Raw genomic sequence first — 23,698 nt, 5'->3', positions numbered from 1 at the left:
GGCAGCCATCTTTGGAAATTAGTTACCATAATATACCCCTGGCTATAGCAGTTCATGTTCCTGACATGTGGAACATGCATTCACCACTTCGTCAAATACCTTAAAGTCCTACATCATAAGATTCAGGCTCAAGGCTCACAATTTTGTCTTCTAAATCAGTTTCAGGTATACATGAGCAACCATTGCTGCAGTTTCAGTCTAAAGATTGGAGAAGGAAATGGCAACCCACTCCAGTATTCTTGCCTGGAGAATCCCAGGGACAGAGGAGCCTGGTGGGCTGCTGTCTATGGGGTTGCACAGAGTCGGACACGACTGATGCGACTTAGCAGCAGCAGCAGCAATCTAAAGATGCATAAACTAAAGAACCGACTTTTCTGCCCCTGCTCATCCAGCATACAATGGCAAGACAGGCAGTTGACAGTCTTGTTCAAAAAGAAGGGAAATTGGAGGTCGTGCAGTGAATGCTCCATAGTAGTTCTGAACTTCAGTTGGGCATATGTCTAATTCATCGCGTTCTGTGAGCAGAGAATGTGTGTAATTAGGACCTAATTCTTCTCCCTGGGAGTGATTTTCAAAATTGTGGCTCTATTCTGAGTCCTTTTCCATGAGACATAGCAAATGTTTGAAGCTGAGAAGCTTTCTCAACTTGCTCCCTGTTCTTGAAGGTTTAAGGCTCAGAAGCCTCTTTTTGTTTTGAACTATCTCTCCTTTTAAGACTGCTGCTGCTGCTGCTAAGTCGCTTCAGTCATGTCCAGCTCTGTGCGACCCCATAGACGGCAGCCCACCAGGCTCCCCCGTCCCTGGGATTCTCCAGGCAAGAACACTGGAGTGGGTTGCCATTTCCTTCTCCAATGCATGAAAGCGAAAAGTGAAAGTGAAGTCACTCAGTCATGTCGGACTCTTATCGACCCCATGGACTGCAGCCTACCAGGCTCCTCTGTCCATGGAACTTTCCAGGCAAGAGTACTGGAGTGGGGTGCCATCGCCTTCTCCGACTAAACTGATGTAATTCCTTTAAAAATATCTTTTATTTACTGTGAAGCAAATTATCCATTCCAAGGCATGCCCACGAATCTGTTCAAGATGGATATCTCTCTCTCTGAGCTGAGAGGGCACTGAAGGACAATACCCTTGAAAATCTTAGATACCCATTGTCTAGCTTAGAGGACTACAGTCTGTGCTCATATGATTCTTAGAAGTCTTTTTGTTTGGCTAAGAGATCTGTGAGTTACTGACTTAAATATTTCCGAAGTCTTAAAGATTATTATAGCTGCATCCTTGATGCTAACTTACCTTGATGCCATGTTTCACTAGCAATTCCCTGGCTTTGATCTTTGCCCACAGGACATTTCCTTCTTGAGAAACTCTTGCTATATGGACAAGGTGTTCTGGGCCCTTTCTGTTTTTTATAAATTTTTCTCCGAAACTGAACAGTTCATCTCTCTCTCCTCATATTTGGTCATGGCCAGTTACAAGAAATCAGTTGGCATTTTCAGTATTCTGCCCGGAAATCTCCTCAGCAAGATCTACAAGTTTATTACAAGTTTCACAAGTTTATTAGTTCTACATTTCACAATATTGCAAGTGAAAGTGCCACCTTTCACAACAAGGGTTGCCATTTAATGACAATTTCCTCTAGCCACCCTTGTTTCCTGAAGGTTCTACAGCCTCCATTTCCTTCTCAGTTTCAAAGTTAAAGATTCATGTTCAGTTTTTGGCCATAGAACCCTTGGCGACTTAGTGACTGAACAACAACAATAGTTGATTTCCAATGTCGTTTTAGTTTTAAATGTACAGCGAAGTGATTCAGTTATATTTGTGTGTGCGTATATGTATATATGCTGCTAAGTCACTTCAGTCGTGTCTGACTCTGTGCGACCCCATAGACGGCAGCCCACCAGATTCCCCTGTCCCTGGGATTCTCTAGGCAAGAACACTGGAGTGGGCTGCCATTTCCTTCTCCAATGCATGAAAGTGAAAAGTGAAAGTGAAGTCGCTCAGTCATGTCTGACTCTTAACAACCCCATAGACTGCAGCCTACCAGGCTCCTCCATCCATGAGATTTTCCAGGCAAGAGTACTGGAGTGGGGTGCCATTGCCTTATCTAGTATATATATATATATAATATATATACTAATATATATATACGAATATATATATACGAATATAAATATATACATATTCTTTTTAGAAAAAGATTTTTTTCACTCAATTTGTTTAGTTTATTAAGGGGCTCTTATGTTTACAGAACTGTAAAGAGAAACTTGATAATGGGGATGAAGGTACTTTAATCAGCTCAGATTCTATTTTAGTTAAATCCAGTTTAGTTGTGGATACACCAGATGCCTGCCCATGATTAAAATTCTGAATGTCAATAAGCTAAGATGCTGACTGCAATATCTACATCTACACAAAAACTGTGTCATTTAAAAATATTTCTAAGAAAGATTTCTATGCTTTCAAGTTAGTACTACTGATAATAATTTTCTATATTTTAATTATAAATGAAATAATAGCTAATGATAATGGAGAGTAGAGTTGTATCCCTAGATCTTTCAGTTAGGAAACAACAAAACCACAGGAAGTCACTTAATTGTTTTGATCTTTAGATTGAAACAAATTCTAACATTAAACTCTCTCATTATATATTGCTTTACAGTTTACAACAGAGGAGGAAATGGCAACCCACTCCAGTATTCTTGCCTGGGAAATCCCATGGACAGGGGAGCCTGATGGGCTATAATGCATAGGGTTGCAAAAAGTTGGACATGACTTAGCAACTAAACCACCAACCACAGTTTACAGAGTATTTTCATTTTTACCATTTTCATTCCTTTATTATTTCATTTTTATCATACTTTAAAAATATTTGTTTGGCTGCGTTGGGTCTTAGTTGCGGTATGTGGGATTTTTCACAGTGGCTCATGGACTCTAGTTGTAGCACAGGGCTACGGTAGTTGCAGCGCACATGGATTTCAGTAGTTGTGACACACAGGCTTAGCAACTTCATGACATGTGGAATCTTACTTCCTGGACCAGGGATCAAACTCACTTCCCTTGAATTGCAATGTGAATTCTTAACTACTTGACTACAAGGGAAGTTCCTATCCTACTTTTTAAAAACAATTCAGAAATTAAGGTTCAGGAAAGTATCAATAACTTACTAAACATAATAGTTGGTAGAGCATATATATGTTAAGGGGAAAGATGCTGATGAAAGAGAGTGAATATGCAGAAGCAAGAGGGATAACTATACAGAAGAAAACATGAAGGTAAGATTCCTGAGAAGGAGGGAGGGGATATTCTTTAAAGCATAGGCAGCTATTGGTCTTGGGAGAAGGAACATCTATTCTAATATAATAGGTCAGAGAGAGAAGAAAATTGGTGCAGGTGTATATGGGCTTGTAGATTCAGTAGTGGAAAGTTAATTTCATCTGATGCTTTCAGATCTTTATGAAGTTGGCAAGGTCATCTACTGTGAGTGAAGAAAGATGAGCATGAATAAGATTTCACAGGCTTGTTGCAAAGAATGGGAGATGAACTCAATCAAACACAGTAGGATTACCAGATACTGGTAAACCCCATTTGAGGTTAATAATAATAAGTAAATGAACTTCTATGATTCCCCCTCCAAGTAGTCTGACTTCTCAGATTTAAGAATAGAAAAAGTAAATGGCAGATTTAAGGGTCTTGTTCAACAGATAAGCTGAAAGCAAAGGCCAAGAAATTTAAGATACTGCCAAAAGTGTTGTTCAAAGGATATTATTTAAATAAGGAACCATGAATCTAAACTGAATAAAAAAATGAAGAGAGAGAAGGGGGAAAAACAATGCGATAGAGAAAGAGAATGTTCTGGTGAATTGTATCAGTGCACTGAAGATTGAGAAAAAAATAACTAAAAATTTTGATAGTTGAGTAAATACAGAGACATGATTGTGATCATAAGCACAAATGCTTGGAATAGTGATTTGAGAAGAAACACATAGATGATAGCAAATGAAGTGCATGATTGTGGTAAACTAGGTTATTGGAGATAAAGAAATGAGGCAGTCAAGGAACTGAGTTCAGATTATGGAAGGATGATCTGCTAGAATAATGATAATACTCAACATGATAATAGAACTTGAAGCATAAGAGAAGGCTGTGTGAGTTGAGTATGATATTTTTGATAAATGAAGGAGAATAATTGGAATGTCACTAGTTGACAAGTGACAAGTTTCAAGAGGGAAGGAAAAGTGATGCAAACAACGTGAGTCTTTTGAAAAGCACATAATACTTTTTACAGAAGAAAGTGGGAACAATGATCTAGAGTGAAGAAGAGTGTCAATGCTATTTGGATTTTGAAAGAATAGACAATTACCACTTGAAAGCAATAAAGAGAGGATTTTCTTTGAAGAATTAAGTTCCACTTAAGGCGAAGATGTGAAAGGAATGTTTGGAGAAAAGGTTGAAAATAAAGGGAAGCATACTACTTTTAGAGAGGAAATGGAAGTGAATGGTGATAATGGTATAGTAGCATATTATGGCAAACAGCAGGTTGGGAGTGGGCAAGCAGTAGTGAGTGTGAAGAGTCTGGGAGAGCTTTCACTTTGGATGTTGACTGTGATAATGCAAGGTTAAGAATCAGAGCAGATTTAATCTCAGTGTCCTAAAGTTTAGTCTGTTTTACAGCGACATAGCTTATTAACTTTTGAAAATATTCTTTGTGTGCTAGATAGGGGAAAATTATTAGTTCACTACTTATTGGTTGCAATGTTTTATATGTCCCTTAGATCAAACTTGTTAATTATGTGGTTAATAGCTACATTGATAATGATATATTAAGGATCAAAGGAACTGAGCTGAAATATCTGGTGGTGAATTAATCACTTTCTTCCTGTATTTTATTTAAAAAAAATTTTATTTAAAACATTATTTAAAAAGTTTTTTTTGGCTGCAGCACGCAGGATCTTAGTTCCCTGACAATGGATTGAACCTGTGTCCTCTGCAATGGAAGTGTGGAGTCTTAAAACCCTGGACTGCCAGGGACCTTCACCTGTATTTTATTAATTTGTACTGTGTATATTTGATAACATTTTATTAGGTATCTGTAAGCTTAAAATTGATAGATCTTCCTGTTAAAATGTACCATATTATCATTATGTAATGACCATTTATATATCTAATCATGCTTTTCTCTTTAAGCTTCTTTTGTCTAATATTAATTTAGTGATTCATGCTTTAAAATTATTTTCTTGTTACATCTTTCCCATCATTTTACTTCCAACTTTTCTGTGTCCTCATATTTTAAATGTATTTCTTTTAAACAGAAAGTATCTTGATTTTTAAAGTCTAATCCCACTGACAGGAGAAACTGGTGGGCTGCCGTCCATAGGATCACAGAGAGTTGGACACAACTGAAGCAACTTAGCATGCATGCCCCTTAACTAATGGGTTTAAATCATTTATACTCTTGTTACTATAGTTATGTTTGAAACTGTTTCTACTTTAAATTTTCACTGTGAAACTGAGAAGAGTAGTAAAGTAATTCTTGTTTCGAATGGATAGTAGTTCACTGCTGCTCACCTGAGGAAAAGTCAAAACAAGTTTAAAATTCCTTTCCATTCCCCCACTAAAACAAAAACTACAGCAAAAAAAAATTTTAAGTTCCTCTTCTCCTTAAATACTCAAAGTAGGAAAAATGATGGGCAAAAATGTCATCTGTATTTTTAATAAAAAATAAATATAGTGTAAAGCCATGTTCTTATGCTTCTAAACTTCTTGGGACTTCTGTAATTTATTATGTAAGTCTCATAATTCAAGTTGCCTAGCAAGTTGAATTTCAAGTGTAATTATTGTTGCTGTTGAAAGTGCATTAATTTCTTAGAACAGGAACAGTGTATGGAAGTTAACTATGTGTTGTCAATGAATAAATGTCAGCATTTAAAAACATTACTATTTTTGAGGTAACATATTTGAATTAAGGTAGTATGTGTTCAGAGACTGGGAGTGGGGATGGACACTCTGAGAAGTAAAATAGCTTAGGGTGAAATACCTAGTTTTATGGAAACTAATTTTTAGAAGCTCCAAAACTTTGGCCACCTGATGTGAAGAGTCAACTCATTGGAAAAGACCCTGATGCTGGAAAAGATTGAAGGCAGGAGGAGAGGGAGATAACAGAGGATGAGATGGTTGGATGGCATCCCTGACTCAATGGTCATGAGTTTGAGCAAGCTCTGGGTATTGGTGAAGGACAGGGAAGCCTGGCATGCTGCGGTCCATGGGGTCGCAGAGTCAGACATGACTGAGTATGCAAGAAGCAGCATTGTCTTACATACTATGGAAAAATAAAAGAGCCATGAAAGATAAAAGGACTTTGATACTTGTTATAACTGAGAACCTCAAGTAAAGATAAAATGCAATGTTTTCCTTAAATGCTATTGGCCACATAAAGAAAACCCATAATTGAAAACCGAGATTACTGTATACTTACCTTTGTTCTTTCTTCCCAGGGCCACGGCCACTGCATTTGTTGTTGGAGTTGTGAAATATACTGAAGCTTTGTCTGGATTCCAGGTAACTTTTGTTTTCTGTAGAATTGAGACGTGGACTTGAAATGTATTAAAACGGATATTCTAATCCCCGAGAATCCCAAATTTGGTTGTTAATGTGTTCTTCGTGTTGGTGACTGCTAGATAAAGAGTATGATGTAATATGAAAAGTGTAGGTGCTGGGCATTAAGTTCAAATTCTACCTCTTCATAGCTGTATAAAGCTGAGCAAGTTAACTGAGCATAAACACTTCGATTTCTCCATCCTCTGTGTTGGTTAACATGACTGGTGGTGGGGTGATCCTCTCACGATGTATGCGTGTATCAAATCATCATGTTGTATACTTTATATGTCTTATAGCTCTGTCAATTATACCCCAGTAAAGCTGAAAAAAAAAAAGTCTCCATCCTTGAACAAGACATATTAAAGCCATTGCTCTGCCTATCTTATAGAGGAATTGTGAGAGTCAAATAAGATAGTGTATGTGAAATCTTTTGATACTATAACACATTATAAAAATGTTAGTTATGTTATTTGGAGTCTCCAAAGCTGCTATTGGATAACATGGCTAGTACTGCCTTCACATGGATTCTTTAGTAATCATGACTTACGTGGTGTTTTTGCCTTTATATTTGTTTCAAGATGAGGATTATAGAGTCTAATGGGTTTAGTGGTTAGATGGTTGTGTTGTATATTCCCCCATTTACCTCTTAAGAACCACTTTCTGACCTTCTGCAGTCTGCTTTGTGCCTGGGGAAAGCTGACTTAAGACACATGGAAAGAAGATTCTCCTGCCCTCTGGCCTCTGGTTAGGTTTGGACAATGGGAGGCATGAAGGAAAGATAGAACAGAAGGAAGAGAGCTCCAGTTATTTATTTTGATATATCTCTCCCTCCTGGGTCATAGACTGGCAGGGGCAGTATTCTCTCCCAACAGATAAAGCTCCTGTTGGGCAGCAGTTTCCTATACTATTGATATGTCTCACTGGTTTCCTTAAGGCCTGGAGGGGGTAGTAGTCATTTTCATCTGTTGCTGGCCCTGTGGTGCTGTACCGTTTCTTGTTAATGTCCTGCCTACATCCTTGTATATATACATATAGCACATATGTATGTATATACACGTAGTCTCTTCATTAAAATTCCTTCAGTCATACCTTTCTGTTGCGTTGTTCCTTGCTAGAAACCTTCCTGACACAGAGGTCATTGTCAGAATCACTTTTAGTGGAGCGATTGAGAAAGAGAGGTGGAGAAGTAAATGGAAAGAAAGAAAAGATTAATAAGGACATGGATTTTTTTTTTATCAAGAATATGGCAATGAAGAGAAGGAGAATGTTAGAGAGCATCACAGCTGGTGAGAATTCTGAAGACCTAGAGAAAAAAATTGTAATCAGAGATACATACTTGACTTTAGGTTGTGAATAAGAAATTAATTAGAAGGAGAAGAAAAAGTATATAATATAAGCAAAAAAAGTTGTGAAATTTGAATGATATAATCTGATTAAAAATCACAGATACCAGGATTAGCCTTGTAAAGAGAGACATCTTTGAGAACAATGAAATGGCAAATAGTGGGTTAATATATATGAGGTAAATAATTAGGGAAGTTCTTGCTAAGGAGGCTCAATTTGTTCTGCAATGTTGAAATCAAGGTCATTGTTCAGAGGAGGAGGAAGGATTTGTAAGGGGAGAACTGAGGGAGAATGAGAAATGTTTGAAATGTTGGTTGTGAGAAATGGAAAAGGGAATTGTTTTACTGGACAAGCTATGGACTCCGGTTGAAATGTTCAGAACTTTGGGGACTTAAAAGAGAAGTGCTTTGGAAGAATGAAAGGATGAAATACGGAATGGGCCAGCAGGAAGGTGGTTGATGTCATCTGCCGAGTGTCTAGGCCACATGGGAAGGCTAGAAACATGGAGAAACGTGAACATGGAGACACTGTTAAAAAGGTAAGGCTGAGAAAGTGGAGGTCTTAAAGAATATGCATTGGGAGTAGAGGATTGAAAGCATCGAAGGGTAGATGGCTATCATCAGAGAATGGTATATTGAAATTGAAGATTCAAAAAGGAGGTTAGTAGTGACACTAATGGAGGAGGCGATGGCACCCACTCCAGTCCTCTTGCCTGGAGAATCCCATGGGCGGAGGAGCCTGGTGGGCTGCAGTCCATGCGGTCGCTGAGTCGGGCATGACTGAGCGACTTCCCTTTCACTTTTCACTTTCATGCATTGGAGAAGGAAATGGCAACCCACTCCAGTGTTCTTGCCTGGAGAATCCCAGGGACGGGGGAGCCTGGGGGGCTGCCGTCTATGGGGTCCCACAGAGTCGGACACGACTGAAGTGACTTAGCAGCAGCAGCAGCAACAGCAGTGACACTAAGAGGAGTAACTAAGTAGATACAACAGTGTGTTATGTATTCAGAGGGGCCTGTTCAGTTCAGTTCAGTCGCTCAGTCGTTTCCGACTCCTTGCGACCCCATGAATCGCAGCACGCCGGGCCTCCCTGTCCATCACCAACTCCCGGAGTTCACTCAAACTCACGTCCATCGAGTCGGTGATGCCATCCAAGCCATCTCATCCTCTATTGTCCCCTTCTCCTCCTGCCCCCAATCCCTCCCAGCATCAGAGTCTTTTCCAACGAGTCAACTCTTCACATGAGGTGGCCAAAGTACTGGAGTTTCAGCTTTAGCATCATTCCTTCCAAAGAACACCCAGGACTGATCTCCTTTAGAATGGACTGGTTGGATCTCCTTGCAGTCCAAGGGACTCTCAAGAGTTTTTTTCCAACACCACAGTACAAAAGCATCAATTCTTCGGCACTCAGCTTTCTTCACAGTCCAGCTCTCACATCCATACATGACTACTGGAAAAACCATAGCCTTGACTAGACAGACCTTAGTCGGCAAAGTAATGTCTCTGCTTTTGAATATGCTATCTAGGAGGGGCCTGAGTGAATGACAATTTCTTCACTGAAATTCAGTATCAGCTTGGGTTCCAGAAGAGAAGGCCTCAGTAATAAATAAAAATAAATACCCATCTTTTAAATTAAATTTCAGAAATGTGTGCTCTTTGTTCAAGTCTCTTGAGAAGAAGAAATGACTATATGTTTCCCATTTTAATCACCACCCCTCTGTTATCTAACATAATTCCTTGTACATATTAGACACTCAAATATTTGTGGTATATTTGGAAAAAGAACAAAGAAAAACAGATCAAATTTTTATTGTAAGATAATAGCTTACTAGATTTATTTGAGCAGCTAGATGTATGATCGTAATTATATTCTGTGATAAATTCAGTATGTGTGTGTGTGCTAAGTCACTTCAGTTGTGTCTGACTCTTTGCAACCCTATGGACTGTAGCCTGGCAGGCTCCTCTGTCCATTAAATCCTCCAGGCAAGAATACTGGAGTAGGTTGCCATGCCCTCCTCCAGAGGATCTTCCCGACCCAGGGATTGAGCTCAGGGATTGAACCCATATCTCTTATGTCTCCTGCATTGGCAGGTGGGTACTTTAACACTAGCACCACCAATATTGTGTAGCTTTCTTTCTTATTTGTGTGCTAGTGTTTATTTGGTACTTCTATTTTCAAAACTATTAATTTATATTTATTGTGGTATCTGTAGTCAATTTGAAATGACAGTTTTTTAAAATCTTTCTGTTTCAGTTCAAATATATAGATTTTAAAAATAAGGTCTTATTTAGAGAAATGAGTGGTATGTTTGGGTAGATAATCACATTCCAACTTCTTCATAAATGAGCTTCTATTTATGTAAGCATATCTTGAGGTCTTATATTTATGTACCATATTACCATTTTACTTCATAAATAATTATATATAACAATGTATAATTATCACAATAATAACTAACATTGGGTAATGCTTATTATGTGACAGGTGCCATTCTAAGTAGTTTACATAATTTACCTATTTTTTTTTCCAAAATGTGCTGTTATTTTCCTTATTTTATAGATGAAGAAACAGGTGTAAAAAGGTTAACTAACTTGCCTAAGGTCACAGAATTAGTGAGTAGATTCAAACCTAGAAAGTCTGGCACCAGTGCTCAGAATACTAACTGCCACTGCTAATACAGACATAGGTTTATATACAAATGTAGGTGCATTATTCATCTACTGCTTGTTTAAATATCTCTTTACCTTGAGCTCCCTAAGGTCAAGGACACTGCTTGGCACATTGCAGCTTATCAATAAAATTTGTAAACTAGTGAATAAGCTTCTCACTTTCCAAGATAATTCTGCTATTTGGTACAGATTTTCCTATTATTTTCCAACTAATGCTCTTGGCTTTTTTTTCAAGTCTATTCCAGTTCTTATTTGGGTGGTTTGATTTGGGACGTGTTATGACATTTGAAATCTTTACATTAAAAAAATTCATTCTTTTGCTGAGACAAAAATTTTCTTTTTCTCTCCTCCTGCCAAATATCATAGCAAACTAAGTGTTTACATGAGGGGAGTTTGTAATCCAGGATTTCTGCAGCAGCGGGCTTCAAATATTCTAGTCAAATCCTGCCTTTTGTCTGACTCTTCCTGATGCACTCATCAAAGCTTCACTCTGGCATCTGTTAGTCACTGAGTGCTTATGTTGAGAATGGTTGCTATCATCACTATTCCCTTTACATAGGTGCCACCTAGTTACTTTTGTTTTGGCAGTTATGGGTTAAATACATTCCAGGGTCTAGTCCTGCTTAAGCTTGCTAGCTCTCTATTTTAAATTAATGCACAGTGGGTTTTTTCTGAAAAGAGTAAAGCTTTCATTGAACAAGAATTTTTTCAAAGCACTCATTTTTCTTCTTTTCCATAGATGAGAGTCTTCTTTCCCCATTAAGTGGTGCTTTTCTCCCTCTGCCCTATGAAGCTACACTACACTGCAGTTAATAATGACTGATGATTGAAAAGAACTTATACTTTAATCTTAAAATATTGTTTTCTTTTGAGATACATGTTTGACTATTCTGCCTCACTGCCTTGCAGTCATCTTTTTAAATATTTACTTCTAGTCCATGGAATTAATATCAATCTAAAAGAGCTGTTTTACTAAGGAGTTTTTAAATTATAAATACACATATAAAGATCCTATTTTTGCTATGGTTTTTAAGTCCAATAATTCCCTGACAGAGAACCCTGTAAGAGATTAATAAATTCATTAGCAGTTACTTGATAATAGAAAACATGTGGAACTATTTTTTAAAGACTCCTCACTTTATATATAATTACCCTTCAGTCTCCCTCCCAGCACTTTTTATCTTTTGTTGTGTCTAGCATTCATCAAGTTAGAAATAGGCCACAGAGTATTTAAAATGCCTTTCCCAATTTATAAAGAGGAATAAAAGATGGAATTTTGGATTCATAAGCAGAAACTACTTATTGTAGCAACTATATGCTAGAGACTGGTCATTGTAAGCTAGTCATAGTTAGGAATTCTGTCTCACCCACATTTGTGTCACCATTATCTAAGGTAATTGCAGACCTTCTTTTTCTTTGCCATTCTTCTTTCCCTTCTTTCCTCCTTTCCTCCAATTGAGAAATGAGATTTTGGAGTCCAGAAGAGACATAGAGCTGGAAATGGGATTTTGAAAGCGGTCTGAACATAAATAGTATTTAAGACTCTAGATGGGAGAGGGCTATCTAGGATGACTGTTTAGAGAAGTTAGAGAAGGAGATTTAGAAGGAATAGTCAGTAGGATATAAACAGACTGTAGTTTCAAAGAAGCTAGAAGAAGTGACTTAAGAGGGGAGGTGATCAGAGCTGACACATGCTTATAGGAGATAGAATAAAATAAGCAATAATGTTACTGAGTCTAAGCTCATACTGCTTGCTGCACAACAGGCCAAGAAAGTAAGAGAGGAGTTGTTGCGGGCGAGGAATTCATTATTCAGAAAACCAGCACGCTGAGAAGGTGGTGGACTGTGTCCCAAAGAATCATCTTATCTGAGTTATGATTCAAGTGTCTTTTATACTAAAAGGAAAGGGATTGTGGTTGACTTTTGCAAACTTTTGGTGCTGGAATCCCTTGTTCTTGCAGCTGTCCATGTAATCCTGGTGACAGTGTTCCTATAAACCTCCAGCAAGACAAATGTTATTCTCAGCTGTGCAACTTTTTAATTTCTATACAAATGGAAAGTATTTCATATTTAATGGTCAGCCTTGAGAATGGGCTGTCCTGTATATTTCAGGTTGTAGGCAACATTCTTTTAGTGATCAGCTTATAGCAAAAGCAGTATAATACAAAGGTTAACATAGAAGAAACAGATCCAACATGGAGTCAGGTTTATTCTTCCCTATTGCAATACGACTTATAAGAAATAAGCTTAAGTTTGACCAGTTGACTACAACTGTAATTAGAGTGCTTGGGGCAAAGACCTGATAGGAGTTGGATGAAAAAAATTGGAAATGAGGAATAAAGGCAATGACCTTAGACCCTTCTTTCAGGAGACATGATTTTAAAGGGAAGCAGAGAAGCGAAGGATAGCTGGAAATTTTAAGGGGCATATTTTAAATAGTGGACAGTTTAAAAACTAATTTACAAGCCAATATGAAGAATACAACATAGAGAAAGTGAGAAATAGATGATGCAAGTAGAAGGGAGATACTTTCAGGAGTAAAATTACCGTGCAGGTGAGCATGGGATCCACAGCATCGTTTTCTCTGTTGACCTTAGATGGCTGCATAAACTTCTTCCGTGTTCACATCAGTGGAAACAGTGTTTACATGCAGGTGCACGTTTTAGATTGGTGATGGAAAGGTGAGGCAGGGCTCATCTGATAGTTTCTGTTTTCTCAATGAAATATGGACAAGGTGAAGTGTTTGGACTGGGTAAAAAAGGTTTAAGGAAAGCAGAGAAGCCATAAAGTAGTCATCTAGGAGAGTGGAGACTAGAACTTCTGACATATGTCTGGCTTCAACATTGTCTCATCAGGGGAAAATGTGCCAGCCTGTTTTAAGCACACTTGTCACTGAGAGCACATTTTTGATTATTTACCAAACACCATGCCTTCAATAATAGGACATATTTTGGCTCTCACTCATGGTTATTTTTTGCTCTGATTCAGATACCTAGAAATTTCTTTTATCTTGCTCTTCATCTCATTCCTGCACTTAAAAACATTTTTTCAAATTATATTTTATTTTGCATTTCCATGTGTTTGTGTAGCAGGAGAGTTTTCCAAGTGTTTTCAAGGGACATGGAAGTAGAACTTCTACTTCTCTGAATTTCAATTTCATCATTTATGAAATGGGAGTAAGATTTACTTGCAGAATTGTAGTTAAGTATTAGAAATGACATGTATAAAATATTGGCCCTTAAAACACAATCAGTAAATGATAGTTGTAATTATTATTACCACTAAATATTATTCTTTTGTCTAAAAAAAAAGACCTTGCTTCTACTTGCTTTTTTCTTATTTATTTATTTATTTTTTATTTTACTTTACAATTCTGTATGCTTTTTTTCTTAAAGTTATTTTCTGAAACTCTGAAACTGTATTTTTAAATGAATACTTTTAAAAAATAATTTTAATGTGCCACAGTGTTTCTAAGTTTCTTATGTATTAGTTTATTTGGAATATAAACTATCTTACCAAATGAAAATTTATTTGTATTTTGGGTTATATAATGTTTTAGGGCCTTGATAATATAATATTTGAGAGAGAACAAACTTCAAATAGAGAATGTATTTCCTTATGAGACTTTATTCTTATTACACAAGCAAATTTATAATTAACAATATAATTTGAAAAACCTAGTAATAACAATGAGGAAAAGCATGGAATAAAAAAGCCAACATATAACTTGAAAGGGATTTTTGAAAACTTTCACAGTATTTTTCATATCCTCTTTGTCTACTAACATATTGCTGAAGACTACAATGTTTTGAGGTAAAGTGTTATATCAACTTGAGTAACTAATATTAAGACATGCTAATCATATAATTTTAGTGTCAGTCTGGAGTTTTTCTTCCCCAAATTAGAGAAGCCAGGGCTATGTTTGGTATTCCCTAAAAGAATGTGAATACTACCAAAATCACTGTTCAATGCTTAAAGGAGAAATACGAAATACGAGACAGTGACATAGTGAATCTTTATTCCATATCTTCTTCCACGTTGCTCTGCTCTAGGACATGCATCTCCTTTTCAGGTAATAACCCATATTCATTTAGGAAAGACTCCACATCCCCAGTAAAAAATTCTTCAGCAAGCTGTTCAGTAAAACTAATGAAATTGCTTAGGAGTTCCCCACCTTTGTAGACAAGCAGCGTGGGGAGTACATCTGAGGAAAAGCGGTCTCCGGCACCTGTATTAGAAGCCTTTATTTTACAAAACTTGACCATAGGGTATTCGGCTGCAAGGCATGTTAAGCTACTGTTTAGAGCATCACAGCCCTTAATACCATCTTCATAAATATGAACAACGATAGTGGTGATTTTCTGTTCCTTTTCAATGGTTTCCAGGAATTGCTCCCCAGATTCCAGCTCATACACAAACCCATATCTAGGCCCAAAACTCAGCTTCTGGTGCATATCCTGCATACACTGTCTGCGGTATTTTCGAAGGCAGTTTTCATCTTCTTTGCCTTTGTGGATTAGTTCATATTCTTGAACGCTCATCTGGGAATAGATGAAAGAAATGATAGAGATCAATCAGTCAGAAATTTGTATTCCTTATACATAACAAACCTGTTCTCAACTTTAAGAATTTGCATTTGCTATCTCCTCTACCTCCATGGGGTTGCAAAGAGTCGGACGTGACTGAGTGACTCACTTTCATTACCTCCTGAGGTGGCCTTTTCTTCCACCTCATTTGTTCAGATGTCACCTTCTTTGATTATTCTACCTAAAAGTGTCCCTGCCCCACACTTAGTACCCCTTTTGCTTTATTTTTTATAGTAATAAATAATACTTGATATTATTATATATATTTATTTGTCTAATATTAGTTTTCCTAACTTTTGTGTTCTGTGGGGGTAGGAATTTTTTGTGTGTCATTCATCACTCTCTAATATGTTTTGTGTCTGGCCCATAATAGAGGTTCAGTAATTATTTCATGATTCAATGCATACATTAGTGTTGCTGAATATAGTTGAGCTGTGAGATGGTCATGGAATGTTCCAGTTTAGGTGAAAAAAACCCAACAAGGTCTACTTTAGAGTGACTTCCATAAAACTGTAAATACACACATGTGCACAGAAGTGCCTGCACACTCATTTAAATGTGTCCCCAAGAAATGCCTTTGGACATTATTGCCTCCTCAACAAACGTTGTTTAAAAGATTTTGTCAAATCACTTACTGATATTTTTGGAATCTGTAGGATGGCATTTAAGCAAGACAGCTTTTACTAATATTTGGAGTTCACCAGATTAGCCAGAAGACTAGTGGCATCACCACCAGCTGAAAAGTTCTGGGAAATGCGAATTTGGGGACGCCACCCCAGATCTACTGAATCAGAACCTGGAAGGGTGAGGCTGAGTGAGCCATGTTTAAACAAGCCCTCCAGGTGATTTGTATGCACTGGTTTAGGCTAAAATGAGAAAAGACCTAACTTCTATTTGCAAGACAGCTACTTTTTACTGCAGCTGGAATATAAAATTACCTGCAGAGCCTTTCTCAATGGCAATGTCATTATGATTTAGGCAATAGAATGTTAAACACCCTCCCCCTTCACACACACATGTGCACACACACACGATATAAAGGAGTGTTGATGGGATGTAGTGTGATTAATTGATGTGGAACAGCCCAGAACCATGGAAGTTGGATGACCCCCAAATTTATGGAAAATTTACTATGTCTTAGATAATTTATATAGATTATTTCTTAATCTTCACAATAAACCTATGAGGTAGGTTTTTTTATAGAAGATACGAGGATTAAGTAGAAATATCTGGTGCTTTCATTGTTCTCTTGTTTCTTCCTCCTATATTTGTTTTTCTAATGTCCTCATTCTCTTTTTTTTAATCTCATTCTTCTTATCATATTATTTTTTCTGCTTTAAGTTTATCTTTCCAAGTTAATTTACTTTAACCCTAACCATTGTTAAATGTTTTGTATAATTTGTAAGTTGCTATCATGCTGCTGCTAAGTTGCTTCAGTCATGTCCGACTCTGTGCGACCCCATAGACAGCAGCCCACCAGGCTCCCCCATCCCTGGGATTCTCCCGGCAAGAACACTGGAGTGGGTTGCCATTTCCTTCTCCAATGCATGAAAGTGAAAAGTGAAAGTGAAGTCGCTCAGTTGTGTCTGACTCTTCGCGACCCCATGGACTGCAGCCTACCAGGCTCCTCTGTCCATGGGATTTTCCAGGCAAGAGTACTGGAGTGGGGTGCCATTGCCTTCTCCAAAGTTGCTATCATAGTTCTCTGTTAAACAGACTGAACCACAAATACTGATTTACATACACATTATATAATAAGAGACAAATGAGAATTTTTTAAAATGTTCCTTTAAAAAAAAAACCATGGATATATTGCAGCTTATTCTGCTTACCTTCTTCCTCTTCCTTGGAAGGAAGAAGCTGAGAACAGTCAATGAACCTCACCCTTCCACTTAACCAATATTGTCAGTTTGGTCAGTGTCTTTCCGTACTTTTTTACATATATGCTCATATAATCATTTCAGCATAAATACAAATATAGTGTTTGTTTTCTATTGCTCTAGAAAATGGTATCACATAACTTTCTGCATCTTGGTTTCTCATATTGTGGAACTACCTCTAAGTCAGATCATGTATTTGTAACTCATTCTTTTAACAGTTGCCTATGATGACTTCATAGGCAAAGGGATTTGTTGCATCCCCCCCCTCTTTTTTTGCTAATACAAACAATACTTTGATAAAAACTTTTGTAGATTATTAATAATAAATAATAATTTTTTTCTTATCTTACCTTTCTGCTGAATCTTTCTTTTGAGTCTTTGTCATCTCTACTCTGAGGAGAAGACATTTGTCTGAGAATCTCCTTCTTGCTAGGTGGAACTGAATCACTATCTTCACTCTCCAATTTAAACTTTCTCCAATCGTTTATTACTCCTTTGGGTCCTGGAATAAAATTTAAAGCAAATTGTCTCCCTTTCCGTGTTTCTTCCCTTTCTCTCTTCCTTCCTTCTTTTCCTCATTTATATAGCTAAATTTATCAATCTTCCTTTATGATTTCTTGGCTTTGTGTTATACTTAGAAGGTCATTGTCATTATGAAATTAGTTTTCATGGATTTTTATTTAGTATTCATATAAATTCGTTCAAACTCCTGACTAAATCTAAAAATTCTATATGATTATTAAACAGAGAAGGGAGTATTACTTAAATAAGATTCAACAGAGTTAAAAGAAACTTGAATTTAAAAATTTAAACCATGCTATTTGACTTTTAAACTCTTTCTAGTGGTATATAGACAGCCATACACAATTTAACAGATCAACAAAACAGGCTTTGGATAAAATGAAGTCTTAGTTATTCTGGAAGAATACTGAAATAAATTTCATTTAAGATTTTATGGGGAGGGAGGTGGGCAGGAGGTTCAGGATGGGGAACATGTGTACACCCGTGGTGGATTCATGTTGATGTATGGCAAAACCAATACAATATTGTAAAGTAATTAGCCTCCAATTAAAACAAATAAATTTATATTTTAAAATTATTGTATTTTTTTAGATTCAAAAAACTAAAATTAAAAACTCTATTTATTTATTTTTATTTTGGTTTTCTACTGTTTACAATGGCAAAGATAGCCCATAGTGGGGGAAATTAGGAGAGAAGAAAAGTCACTTAATTGTAGTATAGATAGAGAGGTTTTATGACAGACAGCAAGAAATTCTCAATCATCAGTGTTTTTCTTAAGTATTTGATTTCACATTAATTTACGCAGTCAAATATTTTTTAGATGATTCCATCAACCCATTCAAAGGTATTACTTAAGTTTCATAGTGAGCAATGACAATAAGAGATCTCCAAATCTTGCCTGGAGAATCCCAGGGATGGTGGAACCTGATGGGCTGCCGTCTATGGGGTCGCACAGAGTCGGACACAACTGAAGCGACTTAGCAGCAGCAGCAGCAGCAGCAAACTTAATTTTAATTTTACAATTGTTTTTTTCTTCTGACTTTCCTTACCTGTGTGTGAGGCCTGTCCTTCAAAGTCTTCCTCCAAACTTTGGCTTTTTGCTTCTTCCATTTTAGAGATTTAGTTTTGATATGATCTATGGGATGAACAAAGAAGTTATGATGACAGATGAATTCTAGGAGAAATAGATGTATATATATTCTGCTGCCAGGTTCCACGTGAGTTAAGGGTTGTCACTAAGTGATATAGTGCATAGCATTCTGCCTGCCTTGTAAAAGGACATTAATTTAATATGTGGGTCATTAAAGATCTTTTGACCTAAGAAATTTACATAATCTATAGTTTGTCTTTACATAAAAAATCTTCAGTTTAGGTCTGTGTACTTAGTGAGTATTATTTGTTACTGATTTATTTTATTACTGTTACCAAATTTCATAAAATTATAATCATTTTATAGTAATAATGTTTTAATTAATGATAATTACATACTTACTATGATCACTAGTATGTGCCTGGCATTGTACCAATCATTTTATGTGTCAAAAGTCACTAATTCTCACAAAACCATATGTAGCAGGGACATTGTTAATGCCATTTTACAGGCAAGGAAGCTAAAGGACAAGGAGTTTAAGTTTTACTAGCTTAAGATCACATAGTAAGTGGTAGAGCAAGGATTTGAATCCACTTTTGATTTTAGAGCTGAGTCTTAAAGCATTAACTTTTAAATAGAAGTTAAGATACTGTGTTATTTTTTCTCAGTATGGTTTGACAAATCCAGCTTCTAAATGGGCATTAAAGATTCTCAATCTTAAGGAACAGTGTAATTTAAACTTTTAAATGGAAGTCAAGATACTGTGTTATTTTTTCTCAGTATGGTTTGACGAATCCAGCTCCTAAACTGGCATTAAAGATTCTGGATCTTAAGGAACAGTGTAATTTAAACTTTTAAATGGAACGCATGTACACCCGTGGTGGATTCATGTCAATGTATGGCAAAACCAATACAGAATTGTAAAGTAAAATAAAAAATAAATAAAATAAATAAATGAATAAATAAATGGAAGTCAAGATACTGTGTTATTCTTTCTCAGTATGGTTTGACGAATCCAGCTTCTAAATCGGCATTAAAGATTTTCGATCTTAAGGAACAGTGTAATTTGAACTTTTAAATGGAAGTTAAGATACTGTGTTATTTTTTCTCAGTATGGTTTGACGAATCCAGCTCCTAAACCGGCATTAAAGATTTTGATCTTAAGGAACAGTGTAATTTGAAGCCTTCTACTGTAACTGCTCTCCATGCCATAAAGCATGTTTCGGTGGTGTCACCCACCAAGCAAACGAAAGCAACCAGTAACTATGCCCATAGTATTTTGAGAAGCTAAAATAAATTGTCACAAAATCCACTGAAAGCGTGTGGAATTTTATTCTTAGGAACCTCCTTGATGCTCTTGTGTAGAACTTATTTATTCTTAGTCTACATTCAAATCCAACTTCATTTGCCTATTTATCTTTCCATTATCTGGAAAACTCTAATATACATACTAACACATACCCTAAGAAAGTCTCTATAGTTGTGATTTTCTTGAAATTTTCAAGTCAGGGGAGGGTAAACTAACAGGGGATATACTCTCTTTTTACTTTTTCTCCCTCTTCTACTCTTTCCCCTTGTCTTTCTCTTTCAAAGTCAGTTTTAAGCAGTGATATCATCCAGCTTATGTGTTGATCCCCTCTTAATTTTTTGTTGATAGACACTGAGCTTGGTCTGTTTGGTGCTTTCCCAAGGCACAGAATGGTAAACCAGAACTCTTTGTCTCAATTCTTTTTTTGCTGAGACTTCTGCCCCCAACATTTGGACTGGTATCTTAATTTTATTGTTTTCCTCATTACAATTCCTACCCAGAATCACTGGAGGTCAAAAGTCTTTGCCAGTTTGATTGCCAATTTGAACAAGAAAAGACTTTTAAGAAAAAGCAGTCAAGGGGATGCCAGTCTATTCCACAGTATATATGTGACTATAAATATACAACTGACAAACAATTAATCTCCAGAATATACAAGCAGCTCATGCAGCTCAATACCAGAAAAATAAATGACCCAATGGCCCAAAAATGGGCCAAAGAACTAAACAGACTTTTCTCCAAAGAAGACATACAGATGGCTAACAAACAGATGTTCAACATCATTTATTATTAGAGAAATGCAAATCAAAATCACAATGAGGTACCATCTCACACTCATCAGAATAGCCACCATCAAAATGTCTACAAAGAATAAATGCTGGAGAGGGTGTGGAGAAAAGGGAACCCTCTTACATTGTTGGTGGGAATTCAAACTAGTACAGTCACTATGGAGAACAATGTGGAGATTCCTTAAAAAACTGGAAATAGAACTGCCATATGATCCAGCAATCCCACTGCTGGGCTTACACACTGAGGAAACCAGAACTGAAAGAGACATGTGTACCCCAGTGTTCATTGCAGCACTGTTTACAATAGCTAGGAAAGGAAGCAACGTAGCTGTTGCTTCCATGCAGATGAATGGATAAGAAAGTTGTGGTACATGTACACAATGGAATATTACTCAGCTATAACAAAGAACACATTTGAGTCAGTTCTAATGAGGTGGATGAAACTGGAGCCTATTATATAGAGTGAAGTAAGTCAGAAACAAAAGCAACAATACAGTATATTTGTGCATATATATGGAATTTAGAAAGATGTAACGATGACCCTGTATGCGAGACAGCATAAGAGACACAGATATAAAGAATAGACTTTTGGACTCTGTGGGAGAAGGCAAGGGTGGGATGATTTGAGAGAATAGCACTGAGACATGTACATTACCATATGTGAAATAGATGACCAGTCCAAGTTCGATGCATGAAACAGGGCACTCAAAGCTTGTGTACTGGGACAACCGAGAAGCATGAGATGGGGAGGGGAATGGAGAGGGTTTCAAGATGGGGAGACACATGTATGCCCATGGCTGATTCATGTCAATGTATGGCAAAAACTACCACAATATTGTAAAGTAATTAGCCTCCAATTAAAATAATTAAAAATAAGTAAATAACTATAATAGATAATTTTAAATTTGAATAAATTTAGTTGTGAAAAAGAATAAAAGAAAATGAAAATAAGAGAAAACAGAAGTAAGTAAATGTTGTTGGACAAAAGAATCCACTAATTACCTACTGGAATTACTTAAAAATAATTTTTGCATCTGAGAAAAATTAATATAAATTTTCTTCAGAAGAACAAAGTAATGGAAACTGTTTGATAACTTCAATAGCTATTTAGTCCTCAGAAAGTTCGTTTCAAGCTAGTTTTTCTCTTCTTTTAAAATTGGTATTTCAAATGAATGACAATGAAAAGGCTAGTCTTTTATTTTGCAAAAGTAAATTGATAATTTGGGATAGCTACTATTTACAATAAATGTACATAAGTTTAAGAAAACCTATGTGAAATTTTACTTCACATGGTGAAGAGAGAGAAGCATCCTGCTTCTTAACCTGTTTCTTGCCAACCTAGTTGGCAATCTAGTGGAGAAAAAAGAAATTTCAGTTTTCAAAAAGACTTTCACCAATTTCAAGGAATTCTTTTACTGAAAAGATAATCCAGTTACCTGGAGGAAAACCTGGTCCATTGATTGGATTAGTCTATGTTAAGAGTAGACTGTGGGGGTCTTCACTGGTGGTCCAGTAGTTAAGAATCCTCCTTGCAAAGTAGGAGACCTGGGTTTGATCCTGGGGAACCAAGATCCCACATGCTGCAGGACAGCTAAGCCCACACACCTGCACACCGCAAGTACTGAGCCTGGCTGCCACAACTAAAGAGAAGCCTGTGGGCTGCAGCTGAGACCCAGCGCAGCTAAAAAGAAAAGAAGAGACTATGGGCCAGCCTTTTCTCTGGACTCTGAATTACGTGAAGAACAAAACTCATCTAGTATGGCATTCACAAATTCTAAAACTTAAGTAAGCCAAGTTGCCTGTGTAGTAAAAGACAGAGTCCATTCCTTACCTAATGCCTCCATTTGAGTTAGAGGACTTCCCTGGTGGCTCAGAGGTTAAAGCGTCTGCCTGCAGTGCAGGAGACCAGGGTTCGATCCCTGGGTTGGGAAGATCCCCTGGAGAAGGAAATGGCAGCCCACTCCAGTACTCTTGCCTGGAGAATCCCATGGACAGAGGAGCTTGGTGGGCTACAGTCCATGGGGTCACAAAGAGTCGGACATGACTGAGCATCTTCACTTTCACTTTCACATAGATTGGTAAAATTTACAACAGAGACAGAAATTGGAAAAAAAATTGGAAGAGGTGTATTTGCTTGCACTGCTTGAAGACACTGTAGAGGAAGACACAAGCCTATTAGTTATTGATAAGTTTGAGCTAAACACCTGTTAATATCCCCTTCATCAAATTACTCTGAGGTTTTCTGATATCTCAAATAATTTGTTCTCTTCAAAATTTGCTTTTGTATCCTAAAATTAATCCAATTAGTATTTGGAAGGTGCTTAGATGCTTGCACATAGTAAGTGCTATGTAAATCTATAAAATAAAATAATTTCTCTATATTTCTATGTATAATAGTCATTTAAAAATATGATCAATATTTAATTTACAGTGGTATTATTAGTAGCTAAAAAATTCCATGTCTACTTTAGGTTAAGAGGATTTAAAGTAATAATAGGATTTTACAAGACTGTGTTATTGTAAATACAATGATATTGTAAATACAATCATTATTGTAAATAATATAATATTACATGATGATTTATAGATGTTATTGGGAATAACAGATGTGATTGGAAATTGGTGATAAAGTTGAGCAAGAAGACAAAAAAATCTGCCACCTTCCCTAAGATTTACTGTGGTTCAAGAATTACTCTATTTTCCATATGATATATTATAAAAATCTGTGTTAGTGTTCTTTTTTATTTCAGACATTTATAATACTGTTTCAATTAATAAAATCTGTGTTAAGTAAAAATTGTGTTTGGATGACCTTTGACAGACTACCATTCAAATGAGTACTGCAAAACTCTTAAAAGTGAAACTAAATATTGGTGAGAAATAGAATTTAAAAGTATAATTATACCAAGTTAGGTT

General features: G+C 36.6%; 1 protein-coding gene across 1 annotated transcript; it reads right to left on the bottom strand.

Moving 5' to 3' along the window:
- Nucleotides 1-14,623: 14,623 nt before the first annotated feature.
- PDC (phosducin) lies at nt 14,624-18,705 on the bottom strand. The gene is made up of 3 exons (XM_040263795.1): nt 18,645-18,705; nt 17,424-17,575; nt 14,624-15,148 (listed from the first exon to the last, which is right to left on the bottom strand). Exons 1-3 carry the CDS (start codon nt 18,703-18,705, stop codon nt 14,624-14,626), a joined length of 738 nt encoding a protein of 245 aa, XP_040119729.1.
- Nucleotides 18,706-23,698: the final 4,993 nt, after the last annotated feature.

Source organism: Oryx dammah, unplaced genomic scaffold, assembly GCF_014754425.2.
Source record: "Oryx dammah isolate SB20612 unplaced genomic scaffold, SCBI_Odam_1.1 HiC_scaffold_21, whole genome shotgun sequence".
NCBI classification, from domain to species: Eukaryota; Metazoa; Chordata; class Mammalia; order Artiodactyla; family Bovidae; genus Oryx; species Oryx dammah.
This window is presented reverse-complemented; position numbering and strand designations above follow the sequence as displayed.